Genomic DNA, 11,932 nt, shown 5'->3' with positions numbered 1-11,932 from the left:
TGTGACTGACTGGCGATCTGTATGGGGTCACCTGGGTTCGAGTAAACATATATCTGTTCAGACATAAGTGGCGCAAAGGGCTGGATTTTTCATGATTTTGAAGCCTCATTTAATATATTTGTCTGTGGTGTGTCAAATTTAGTAGACACATTTATTTTCACTTTCTCTATTTCTATGTGAAAAATGCACTGCTTGTAAAGACAAATTCATGCATATAATGGGGTATCTGTGAAGGTATATGGCACTGATCCAAATCTTTTGAGCACCATTCCAGTTTTATACACTTTCGAATGGGTGACTTGAGAAAGGATCAGCATTAATGTAAAGCACTCAGTAAGTCTTTGTTTCCTTACATAACAACTTTTTCCTACTGCTAACCTCTTACTGTCTTCTCTCTCAGCCTTTCCGAGGTAGGGTGTGTCACAGTTTATCTTCTGACAATCCCTTCCTACCTGTTTTACAGGATTGGCCACTCCTGTTGTTCAGAGCCGGGGGCATGTAGGTTGGGAGGGATGGAGGTTGGCCAGTAAAAGTGAGAGGACAGGTTGTAATGATGAGGATCCTCCCCCATGAGCTCAGCTCAGCCATAAAAGCAAGCGTACCTTTCAGTCAGACACTCAGAGGGACTTGACTCTCCTTTGAAGCCTGCACATCTCCAGTTCTCTGCCCAGTCTTGACAACCCCAACAACTAGAACATGTATACCACCAAGAAGTCGTACTCAATCTCAGGCGGCACCGGAAGGTCCCAGAGGTCGCTTGCAGGGTCCCAATCTGGCGGCTACACCGTCAAGAGAACCAGCTACAATCTCGGCTCCACAGCTGGTGGTTATGGTGGTGGTGTTAGCACTTATGGTGTTGGTGGTTTAGGTTTTAGCAGTTCCATTAGCTCTGGCTCAATGGTTGGTGGTGCTTATGGTAGTTATGGAGGAGGAATGATTTCCGCCCCAATCACCGCAGTCACAGTCAACCAGAGTCTGCTGGCCCCCATGAATTTGGATATTGACCCCAACATCCAGGCTGTTCGCACCCAGGAAAAGGAGCAGATCAAGACCCTCAACAACCGCTTTGCTTCCTTCATTGACAAGGTTGGTTCCCTTGACTTCTCTTTGACATGTTTATAATCAGTATCAGTTTGTACAGGCAGGTAAAAGTAAATAGTATTACCAATCCCACTATCTGCAAAATACAGCCAAACAAATTCTGACGTTTAACTGACTAAGCAGCACAGCTGTGACGCTTATCTGTTTGGCGTTGTATCCATCAATGAGTAACAGCTTGTAGGATGGGAGCGATTAAAAAATAATCAGTCTGTTCATTTTTTAAGATTATTCTTCTTTGATGTTCTACTATATCCCAATCTTATTTACTCCTGTGACCCTCCCTTTCGTGGGTGACTCGAAGCATCCAAAAGTTGACTGACAGTTACAGTTGGAAGAATGTAAAGCAGATTCAACTTCTGCTTGTCTTTGACAGTTTCTGCAATTTGATGTAGTTAGATTAACCCATGTGCATCACACATAAAAATTACATTTAAGCATAAATCCTATGATACCACATATGCTTACTGTTCCTTACTTTTTTTTCCTGCCACACCTATTTTTTTTTTTAAAGCTGATTGTGGCCTTTATTAGCTGAACAAAGCATAAACAACAGCATCAAAGCTAAACAAGGGATACTATATCCAAATAGCACATTAACATAAAAAAGTAGTGCTCATTTGAGTTATTCGTGAGGGGTTCTGCTGGGACAGGAGGGTGTGGCTATTCAGATAAGAACAGAGTCATGTTGTAAAGGTCAGGAACCACGTAAGAAAAATTAAAGACCACTGACAGTAAGTAACATTCTAACCTTATGTCAATCAAAATAGATAAAAATATCATTGAGTAATTCAAACGTTTTTAAAAAAAAAAACACACACTAACAATTTTCTCTTGTGGTGTGTCATTTCAGGTCCGTTTCCTGGAGCAGCAGAACAAGATGCTGGAGACCAAGTGGAGCCTCCTCCAGGACCAGACTACAACTCGCTCCAACATCGACGCCATGTTTGAAGCCTACATTGCCAACCTGCGCAGGCAGCTTGATGGGCTGGGCAACGAGAAAGTCAAGCTGGAGGGAGAACTGAAGAACATGCAGCTCCAGGTGGAGGACTTCAAGAGAAAGTGAGTGTTGACTCGATTCGACCAATGTGGATATTTCATTGAGAAAATGAAGCTGATTGAATGATATTATGCCATGCGTCCAAAGGTATGAAGATGAAATCAACAAACGCACAGCTGCAGAGAATGAGTTTGTGGTCTTGAAGAAGGTAGACATTAATTGACATTGTATTGATTCATGTGGTTTTATATTGGGTTGATTCTGTTAATCACTTTGAATATATTTCAATACTTTAAAAAAAAAAAAAAAAATTCTTTCCAGGATGTTGATAGTGCCTACATGAACAAGGTGGAGCTGGAGGCTAAATGCGATGCTCTTCAGGATGAAATCAACTTCCTCAGAGCCATCTATGAGGCTGTATGTCTACTTACTTATTAATAGTTCAATATTGCACTTACTACATGCTCATTTTACCATTGTTCTTGACTCTTTTGCAACAACCTGTGGTTCTGTAGGAGCTTCGGGAGCTGCAGTCCCAGATCAAGGACACCTCTGTCATTGTGGAGATGGACAACAGCCGTAACCTTGATATGGACTCTATTGTGGCTGAAGTGCGTGCTCAGTATGAGGACATTGCCAACCGCAGCAAGGCTGAAGCAGAGACCTGGTACAAACAGAAGGTATGAGCAATGCTGACAATCATTGCTGGTCTTTTTCATTGTCGATTACAAACTATACATTATGTTGCATTTTCCACAACAGTATGAGGAGATGCAGAGCTCTGCTGGACAGTATGGTGATGACCTTCGCACAACCAAGGCTGAGATTGCTGAGCTGAACCGCATGATTGCCCGTCTTCAGAATGAAATTGAGTCTGTCAAGGCACAGGTAGTGATTATTTCTCAAACATCTTTAGGTAACTTATTTATGAAGACAATGTAAAAGAGCTTTTATTACTTGTGATAACCTTTCCACAGAGGGCCAACCTTGAGGCACAGATTGCAGAGGCTGAGGATCGCGGTGAGTTGGCAGTGAAGGATGCCAAGATCCGCATCAAGGATCTGGAGGAAGCCCTTCAGAGAGCCAAGCAGGACATGGCCCGCCAGGTGCGTGAATACCAGGAGCTGATGAGCGTCAAGATGTGCCTGGACATTGAAATCGCCACCTACAAGAAACTGCTGGAAGGAGAGGAGACAAGGTAGGGTCAACATTTAGTAATATTTAATCATATTTCACTGCTGTGTTACTAGTCTGAATCATGCATTCATTATTTTATCTAAAATTTGCAACCACTAGAATACTCTCTGGACCCAGCAGCGCAACCATCCATGTGCAGCAGTCCTCAGGCGGTAAGATATCAATCTTCTATAGTCATCAGCTGTACCTGCTCTTCCAAATCACAAAAAAAATCCCCAAACTGTTTCTCCTGCATGCTCTTTTCCAGGATACTCCAGCTCCGGCAGCAGCTCTGCTGGATGTGGCTATAGTGGTGTAAGCAGCAGCCTATTTCCTAGCTTTGGCGGCAGTATTTCTGGTGGCTATGGTGGTACCGTCACCAAGTCCACAGTATCCACAACCAGCAGTTCCAGAAAAATATTTTAAGAAGGAGCGCAGTCCCTCTTCTCTTTATGAAAATCCTGAATTGACCAAAATCTGTATGCCCTTTCACAGTCCTATGCACATATCACTATGGAGCAGGCATGATAGTCCAAAGATTTGCCATTTGCCAAATTATGTCAGTTAAAAAACAGCTACCAGCTACCAATTATGTCAGTTAAAACCCAGCTACGGTGGTGTGCCAAGAAATACTGGGTCCATTTAATACTCATATGCGACATTCATCATCATTTAAGAGTTTCTTAAACTAAATGCAATGGAAAATGTGTCTCTTTTCTGCACTGACTTCCAATCAATCGGAAAAGAGATGCAAAAGAGTCATATCTGAACACAATCTTGAAGAACAAATGAGACTGCTCCAGTTCTCAATAGCAGTATCCAATTTTTAGATTTGAGTGCCAACACCAGTGAAGAGAGCTGGAGACCATCAATGAGAAGATATTTTACGTTTACAACTAAGATACAAGATTTGTTAAAAAAGTGAACTTCCTTGATCTTTTTCTTTGCTCTGTCAAATAATGTCCTCTGTTGTTTAACATTGCCTTGCTTTGATGTTTCAGTTATGTTGACACCAGATTTAGTTTTGAAAAGACCCTCTTATCAACATGATTGATGAAATCTGCAACAAATACCATCACCATTAAATCTGAGTACCCGATCTCCTGTCTGTCTTGTTTTTGCGTGAAAATTTACTTTCAAGAAGGGCACTGCCTGGTGGAAATTGCACCACAAGAGGAAAGTCCTGTTCCAGTTTTGTACATACATTGTACACCCTCTTTTGACTGATTGCACAACAGCATTCTCCCTTGATGATAAAAAATCTTATTTCCCCAAAATGTACACATTAAGATTTTTATTTTCAGTTACACTCATTCATATAAAATCTTAATTATCTATTACAGTAGTTTGAGTAGCTCAAGGATACTTTTATTAATAACGCCAATTATATTGATTTTTTTTAAAGGTGTGATCCATTGACAGTTTGTATTTTTCTAAAAAAAAAAAATAGATATGTAATTTTCAATAGGGGTTGAATAATTTTGAGTGCGGCTAAAACATAGCTGAAAGACGGTATTTACAGTATTACGTTATAGCACAAGAAATTACCAAAAGGCTACATCCTGCAATCTCCATAAAGTTTAGAAAAGCTCTTGCACTCTTCACTGACTAACTTTTCATAATGGCAGTTCTCCAACGTGATACGGTTAATAAAGTTGCTTAAACTGACATCCGACAACAGAATAATAATCCGGGCAGCATTCAGAGCAAGCTTGAAACCCCAAGTTATGTCAAACCGGTCACATCAAACTCATAATTAGGTAGGGACACGTTTAAACGTGCTCAGTGGGGAGTTGAACTATTTTCTTCAAATGTTATTGACAGGTTCTTCATCTTAACCTGAGGCTGAGTATTGGCAAGTATTATGCATTCGTTTATTTAAAATTAGGTTGATTTAAGATAACTCTTGTCGAGGCTCATGCCAAATACTCAAAATATTATCTCTAACTTCCCATTGTCTTGTGCTAGATGATGACACATGCCAAATGAGAAAATCTTTCCTCTTGGTGTTAAACGCTGTTTTACGTGGCCAAGTAAATTACTTATGTTCTTTCTTTCTCTTTCTTTCTGAACATCACACCCTTTCTTCAAAAAGCCAATAAATAAGTCCTGGAGACAAACCAAACATCATTAATAATATGGAAAAAGGAAATGGATTGAAAAGTATTAGAGCAAGTTATAGGCACAATTAATGCTGCACAAAACACTGCAGATTTAGGACGTGCTGTTTGAATATCTGTTCACAAACATCTGCTGGCCACCATCGTGATTGTAACTGGCAGTACTCTACATGCACTAAAGAAAACAGAAGTATTGCATTAAATCGATAGAACCTAGACTTGTAAAACGCATGTAAATTTCTTAATCTGATGACATTCAACTCTTTGGCAGCGCAACAGGGCGGGTAAACCATTGCAATGGCCAACAGCCCTAAAATGAAGGGGGCCCTGGCGGACGACTTACATTGGCCCATATAAATGACAAAACACTGCTTGACACTGCAGAACTAGTCACCATCATGAAACCATATTCAACTATACAGAATTATTATTTTTTAAACATCCTTCACTGTCATAGGAAGCTTAGTAGGAAGAGTTCATAAACAATTGTGCAAAAAGATGCAGAGCTAGAGGACTCTGCATCCTTTTGCACAATAGATTTTTGTCAATGTCTTTATGTCTCCAAAGTGTTCTGTAAATTGACTGTCTGTTGTACTAGAGCGGCTCCAACTACCGGAGACAAATTCCTTGTGTGTTTTGGACATACTTGGCAAATAAAGATGATTCTGATTCTGATTCTGATTCTGATCACTGTAATGAACTGCACTTATAGGTGGAAATCGTGATGAACTCATTTTGTAAATGTTAAACAAGAAAATTTAAAACACAGGTAGCCAGAATCACTCGTGCTGCCTGTAAAGATTTACTTGGGGACCAATGACTGCATGAACATTGAGTAGGATCCCAACCAATAAACAAATGATATACAGCTTTTACATTTAGAGACAAGAGCAAGAACTACTACCACAAGAAGTACAAGTATTTCCTGATTTTCATTGTTCTTGTGATAGTAACAATAAAGTTCTATTCTATTCTATTTGTTATCCAGTGAAAAAACAGGATGCTTGATCACTTAAAACAATTAAAGAGAACCCTTAAATTGCTACATGAGAAAGCATTTGTAGATGGTGACAGTAGTCAAAGGTCAGAGGACAAATATGTTAAAAATGTTCTTGATAACTCTAGAACCCCTTTACAAACCACATCTGCCATTTCAAAGTGATTATATAGCAGATATACAGCAGTTCAATCGATATGATTCAGAATGCGCCTTCCGGTCTTTCGCTCTATCCGGCGCTGTGACGTAACACTAGACAAACGGCCTGTTCATTCGGCGTTGTGTGCTATTATATGGATAATGTTGAACTGTTGTTCTCGTCCTTGCATATTTGTTGTCGTATGATTTAGTGATTTCACGATGGTTTATTGTGTGGTAGTTGGTGATACAAATGGTTCAGGCAGTGGCAAGAGATTCTTTGGCTTTCCAAGTGAAAAAGGAATACGTGACCAGTGGTTAGGGAAAGTCAATCGACAGGGGAAGAAACGTGGTCCGCTATGGGTGCGTAGCAAGCATTCCAAACTCTGTGCCGATCACTTCGAACCAGCGTCTTTTGAGAAAGACTTAGCAGAAAGCATTGGATACACAAGTGTAGTTAGGCAGAGGCTGAAACCATCTGGGGTCCCAACTATTTTTTTTCTACGGCCATCAGGACCCCAGCCGCCAGCAAGAGAACTAAATCTCGCAGCCGCCACAGTGCAGCGGCGAAGCAGCGCAGATAAGAGGTGAGGATTTCCTTGTATATACCTACGACTCTATTATGGTTACTATGCACTGGGCAGCAGGGGGGGAAAAGAACCATGGAGGACTTTTCAGAACTGTCGTCTGTATTTTTGTCATGGCCCTGTTTTTCCAATTGTTTTTCATTGTGTTGCAGTGTCTCAGTGAGCGATAGTGGGCGTTGACATCGGTGACGCACCTGTCGTGAATTGTAATCATCAGCCTTTTTAGGGGCCACCGTGACAGTGTGCGGGCATCGGAATATTCATCCATTTTTGCCCCGTGTTCGCCGCCGACGTTTGTCCTCTGTCTCAACTTACACTACGAGTATATTGTTTACCACACGGACCTTTTGTCGTGTCCCCCTGTGTTATCTGTTTTTTGATTCTCTCTGGTTGTGATTCCCTTTGGCTTAGTACGTCTCGCCATCAAATGCTCTTTCGTTGAATTAAAATTGTTTTTGGACCTATTATCTAGAGTCTATTTTGGGGATCTGCTCTTACAGCACTGCCGTCCCCGACAACTTTTGCCTATATGACAAGCCAACAGACACGGCAAACACTTTCTGTGTGGTGTGTTACAAAGGCACTCGAGTGAGGGGCGTAATACGCGTAATAATAACCTAATTTTTAGCTAAACTATAATTGACTACTTGCTGGAAATGACGTGCATGTACAAGTATTACATAACATATAAACAATGCAAATATGAATTTTAAGTGACCCCATAACATCTTTGTCCTCTGACCTTTAAGGAAAAACTGCCGTCATAATATCATGGTCTTATTGCTGTCTTCACTCAGCAATAATGCTACCAATACCAGTATAATGATATGCAATAACTATTATAACAAAAGGGTGAGTACTCCCTCAGAGGTAATATGAAATATGGCTATAGAAGAGCCTGATAGCTGAAGCCTCCACATCCAAAGGTATGATGTTGACCATTTCCAATTTTTAAGAGTGCAGGGGCACTACTATAGGAATTGGAATCTGTTATTATTTTTCTACACAGCATCTATGTAGCAGCATTCAAGACAAGCTGGAGAACTTGTTTCTCTGCATTGAGTAGTGGCAAGGACAAAAGGCAAGTGACAAAAGGCTGCTCTTGACATTTGGAGTCTCCCAACCACTGGTCTGGGTGGCCTGGCACTAAAGACATTGCCCTCTTAATGCATCGAATTTTTCCTTACCCTGTTGGGCAGTGTAGATCAGGGGCTGTTACTGATCTTTGTTAAGTGTAGGCTTGTGAAGACGTCTGAGACTCTTTTGTGATTAAGGGCTATATAGATCAACTTGACTTACCACGCACAATTTTATTGTATTTCTGCCAAAAACATGTTGCCTTTTGGTGCTATAATATTTTGTTAGCTTTTGATGTTTGCCAACTGAGTTTTGATGAATAGCTTACCTGGTGATTGTTGTGCTAACTTTGGGACATTGTATACCTAATGTGTCCTTAAGTTTGATCTGAACGTCTTGAATGTTGACAGCTGGTGCTTCTTTTTGTTGTTACTTAGAATGAGTAATAATGATGACAAAGTGATAATACTAGCAGACAATTATTGTATTCTTTGATCCAACTGAAGACAGATGGGTCAATAATGGCTCACAAAGGGACAAGAAAATAGATTGGACAAATTGTGTACACTTCTGGGCTGCAATAAGTGACTGACATTTCTCCAATCAAGCTGCTCTATTAAGATTACATTGACTTGAAAGGTGAGATTTGTTTTTCTTGCATCAGTAATGATGTCACTATGATTGAATAGCAATAAACATCACAATAACTTTTTTATTGACATATGTTCTTAACAGGAAGAGGGGATGCCTGAGTTTATTGAAAAAAATAAATAAATAAAAAGTACATTTGACATTTTTCAGGACTGGTCCGCCCTGTTCAGACCCAGAGGCATGTGGGGTGGAAGGGAGTCGGGTTGGCTAATAAATGTGAGAGGGCACGTGTAATGGGGACGTTCCTCTCCCAGCAGCTAAATTCAGCCATGAAAGGAAGCAGACCTTTCAGTCGGACACTCAGGGGGACTTGACTCTCCTTTGAAGCCTGCATGTCTTTGGTTCTCTGCTCAACCCGGACAACTTCAACAGCTACAATATGATTAGCAAGTGTACCATGAGTGAATGTTAATACTCTGGCAGTGGAGTCCTGGAACTGGCAAGATTAAATGCAGTTGATGATGAAAGCTGATTGACAACAGGTGCGTGGGCAAGGTGGTGCTGATTACTGGGAAAAGAGAAAACCCACGCAGGCACGGGGAGAAAATGCAAACTCCACACAGGCGGGCCGGGGATTGAAATCCCGGACCTCAGAACTGTGAGGCAGACGCTCTAACCAGTCGTCCACCATGCTGCCAAATACAAACGTTATTATTATTAATAATATAATTATTAATAATATAAACATTTTAACTTATGAGGTTTGTCTTCCCAGGTCTGTTTCCTAGAGCAGCAGAACAAGATGCTGGAGGCCAACTGGAGCCTCTTCTGGGCACAGGCTGCTCCGAAAGCCACTCCTTTGTTATCTTGGATGTGTGCTTTGGGTCATTTTCGTGTCGGAAGGTGACTCGTCGCCCTAGTCTGAGTTCCAGAGCACTCTGGAGCAAGTTCCCTTGAAGAATTTCTCTGTATTTGACAGCTGACGTTTGCAATTCAGGCCAAAAGGTTCTACAACCCCAATTCCAATGAAGTTGGGACGTTGTGTTAAACATAAATAAAAACAGAATAAAATGATTTGCAAATCATGTTCAAGCTATATTTAATTGAATAGACTACAAAGACAAGATATTTAATGTTCAAACTGATCAACTTGATTGTTCTTAGCAAATAATCAGGAACTTAGAATTTTATGGCTGCAACATGTTCCAAAAAAGCTGGGACAGGTGGCAAAAAAGACTGAGAAAGTTGAGGAATGCTCATCAAACATCCCACAGGTGAACAGGCTAATTGGCAACAGGTGGGTGCCATGATTGGGTATAAATGGAGCTTCCCTGAATTGCTCAGTCATTCACAAGCAAAGATGGGGTGAGGTTCACCTCTTTGTGAACAAGTGCGTGAGAAAATAGTTAAACAGTTTAAGGACAATGTTCCTCAACGTACAATTGAAAATAATTTAGGGATTTAATCATCTAAGGTCAATAATATCATCAAAAGGTTCAGAAAATCTGGAGAAATCACTGCATGTAAGTGGCAAGGCCGAAAACCAACATTGAATGCCCGTGACCTTCGATCCCTCAGGCGGCACTGCATCAAAAACCGACATCAATGTGTAAAGTATATCACCACATGGGCTCAGGAACACTTCAGAAAACCAATGTCAGTAAATAAAGTTTGGCGCTACATCTGTAAGTGCAACTTGAAACTCTACTATGCAAAGCAAAAGCCATTTATCAACAACACCCAGAAACACCACCGGCTTCTCTGGGCCCGAGCTCATCTAAGATGGAGTGATGCAAAGTGGAAAAGTGTTCTGTGGTCCGACGAGTCCACATTTTTAAAATTGTTTTTGGAAATTGTGGACGTCGTGTCCTCCGAGCCAAAGAGGAAAAGAACCATCTGGACTGTTATGGACGCAAAGTTCAAAAGCCGGCATCTGTGATGGTATGGGGCTGTGTTAATGCCAACGGCATGGGTAATTCACGCATCTGTGAAGGCATCATTAATGCTGAAAGGTACATACAGGTTTTGGAGAAACATATAGAAACATGCCATCCAAGCAACGTCTTTTTCACGGACGCCCCTGGTTATTTCAGCAAGACAATGCCAAACCACATTCTGCATGTGTTACAACAGCGTGGCTTCGTAGTAAAAGGCCTGCCTGTAGTCCAGTCCTGTCTCCCATTGAAAATGTGTGGCGCATTATGAAGCGTAAAATACGAGCCTGGACTGTTGAACGGCTGTAGCTGGACATCAAGCAAGAATGGGAAAGAATTCCACCTACAAAGCTTCAACAATTAGTGTCCTCACTTCCCAAACGGTTATTGAATGTTGTTAAAAGAAAAGGTGATCGAACGCAGTGGTAAACATGATCCTGTCCCAGCTTTTTTGGAATGTGTTGCAGCCATAAAATTCTAAATTCCTGATTATTTGCTAAAAACAATCAGGTTTATCAGTTTGAACATTAAATATCTTGTCTTTGTAGTGTATTCAATTAAATATGGGTTGAACACGATTTGCAAATCATTGTATTCTGTTTTTATTTATGTTTAACACAACGTCCCAACTTCATTGGAATTGGGGTTGTATTTTGTTTTCATCCGACTAGAGAATTTTGTTCCTGTAGGTCTGAGAATCCTAAAGGTGCCTTTTAGCAAACTCCAAGCGGGCTGCCATGTGCCTTTTAGTGAGAAGTGGCTTCTGTCTGGTCACTCTACCATAAAGGCCTGATTAGTGTAGTGCGTTAGCAATGGTTCACCTCGATAGTTCTCCTATCTCACAAGGGAACACTGGAGCTTCGCCGTAGTGACCATAATGTTCCTATTCACCTCTCTGACCAAGGCCCTTCTTCTCCGGTTACTCAGCTCGGTTGGACGGCCAGATCTAGGAAGGGTCTCGGTGGTTCCAAACTTTTTCTATTTCAGAATAATCGAGACCACAGTGCTTTTCAGGACCTTCGATGCTGCTGAAATTCTTTTCTATCCTTCCCCAGATTTGTGCCTTGACACAATTCGGTCTCTGAGATCTACAGACAATTCCTTAGACTTCATTACTTGTTTTTGCTCTAATAGGCACTGCCGACTATGAGACCTTATATATACAGGTGTGTGCCATTTCAAATGATCTTTAATCAATTGAATTTACCACACAG

At 41.0% G+C, this 11,932-nt stretch overlaps 1 protein-coding gene across 2 annotated transcripts; it reads left to right on the top strand.

The window, feature by feature from the left end:
* The first annotated feature begins 598 nt into the window (after positions 1-598).
* On the top strand, positions 599-4,373 carry LOC133408320 (keratin, type II cytoskeletal 8-like). Of its 2 annotated transcripts, none has more exons than XM_061687076.1 (9): positions 599-1,086; positions 1,952-2,160; positions 2,246-2,306; positions 2,420-2,515; positions 2,614-2,778; positions 2,861-2,986; positions 3,076-3,296; positions 3,395-3,447; positions 3,543-4,373. In XM_061687076.1, the coding sequence occupies exons 1-9, from the start codon at positions 697-699 to the stop codon at positions 3,698-3,700; spliced, it is 1,479 nt and encodes a 492-aa protein (XP_061543060.1). In that variant the 5' UTR covers positions 599-696; the 3' UTR covers positions 3,701-4,373. The 2 variants fall into 2 exon arrangements, with proteins under 2 accessions (XP_061543060.1, XP_061543062.1); XM_061687078.1 differs by lacking the exon at positions 599-1,086 and adding an exon at positions 1,741-1,832.
* The last annotated feature ends 7,559 nt before the right edge of the window (positions 4,374-11,932 follow it).

The sequence above is a fragment of the Phycodurus eques genome, chromosome 10 (genome assembly GCF_024500275.1).
Source record: "Phycodurus eques isolate BA_2022a chromosome 10, UOR_Pequ_1.1, whole genome shotgun sequence".
NCBI lineage: Eukaryota > Metazoa > Chordata > Actinopteri > Syngnathiformes > Syngnathidae > Phycodurus > Phycodurus eques.
The sequence above is the reverse complement of the archived record's forward strand: the minus strand, read 5'-3'. Positions and strand labels throughout refer to the sequence as shown.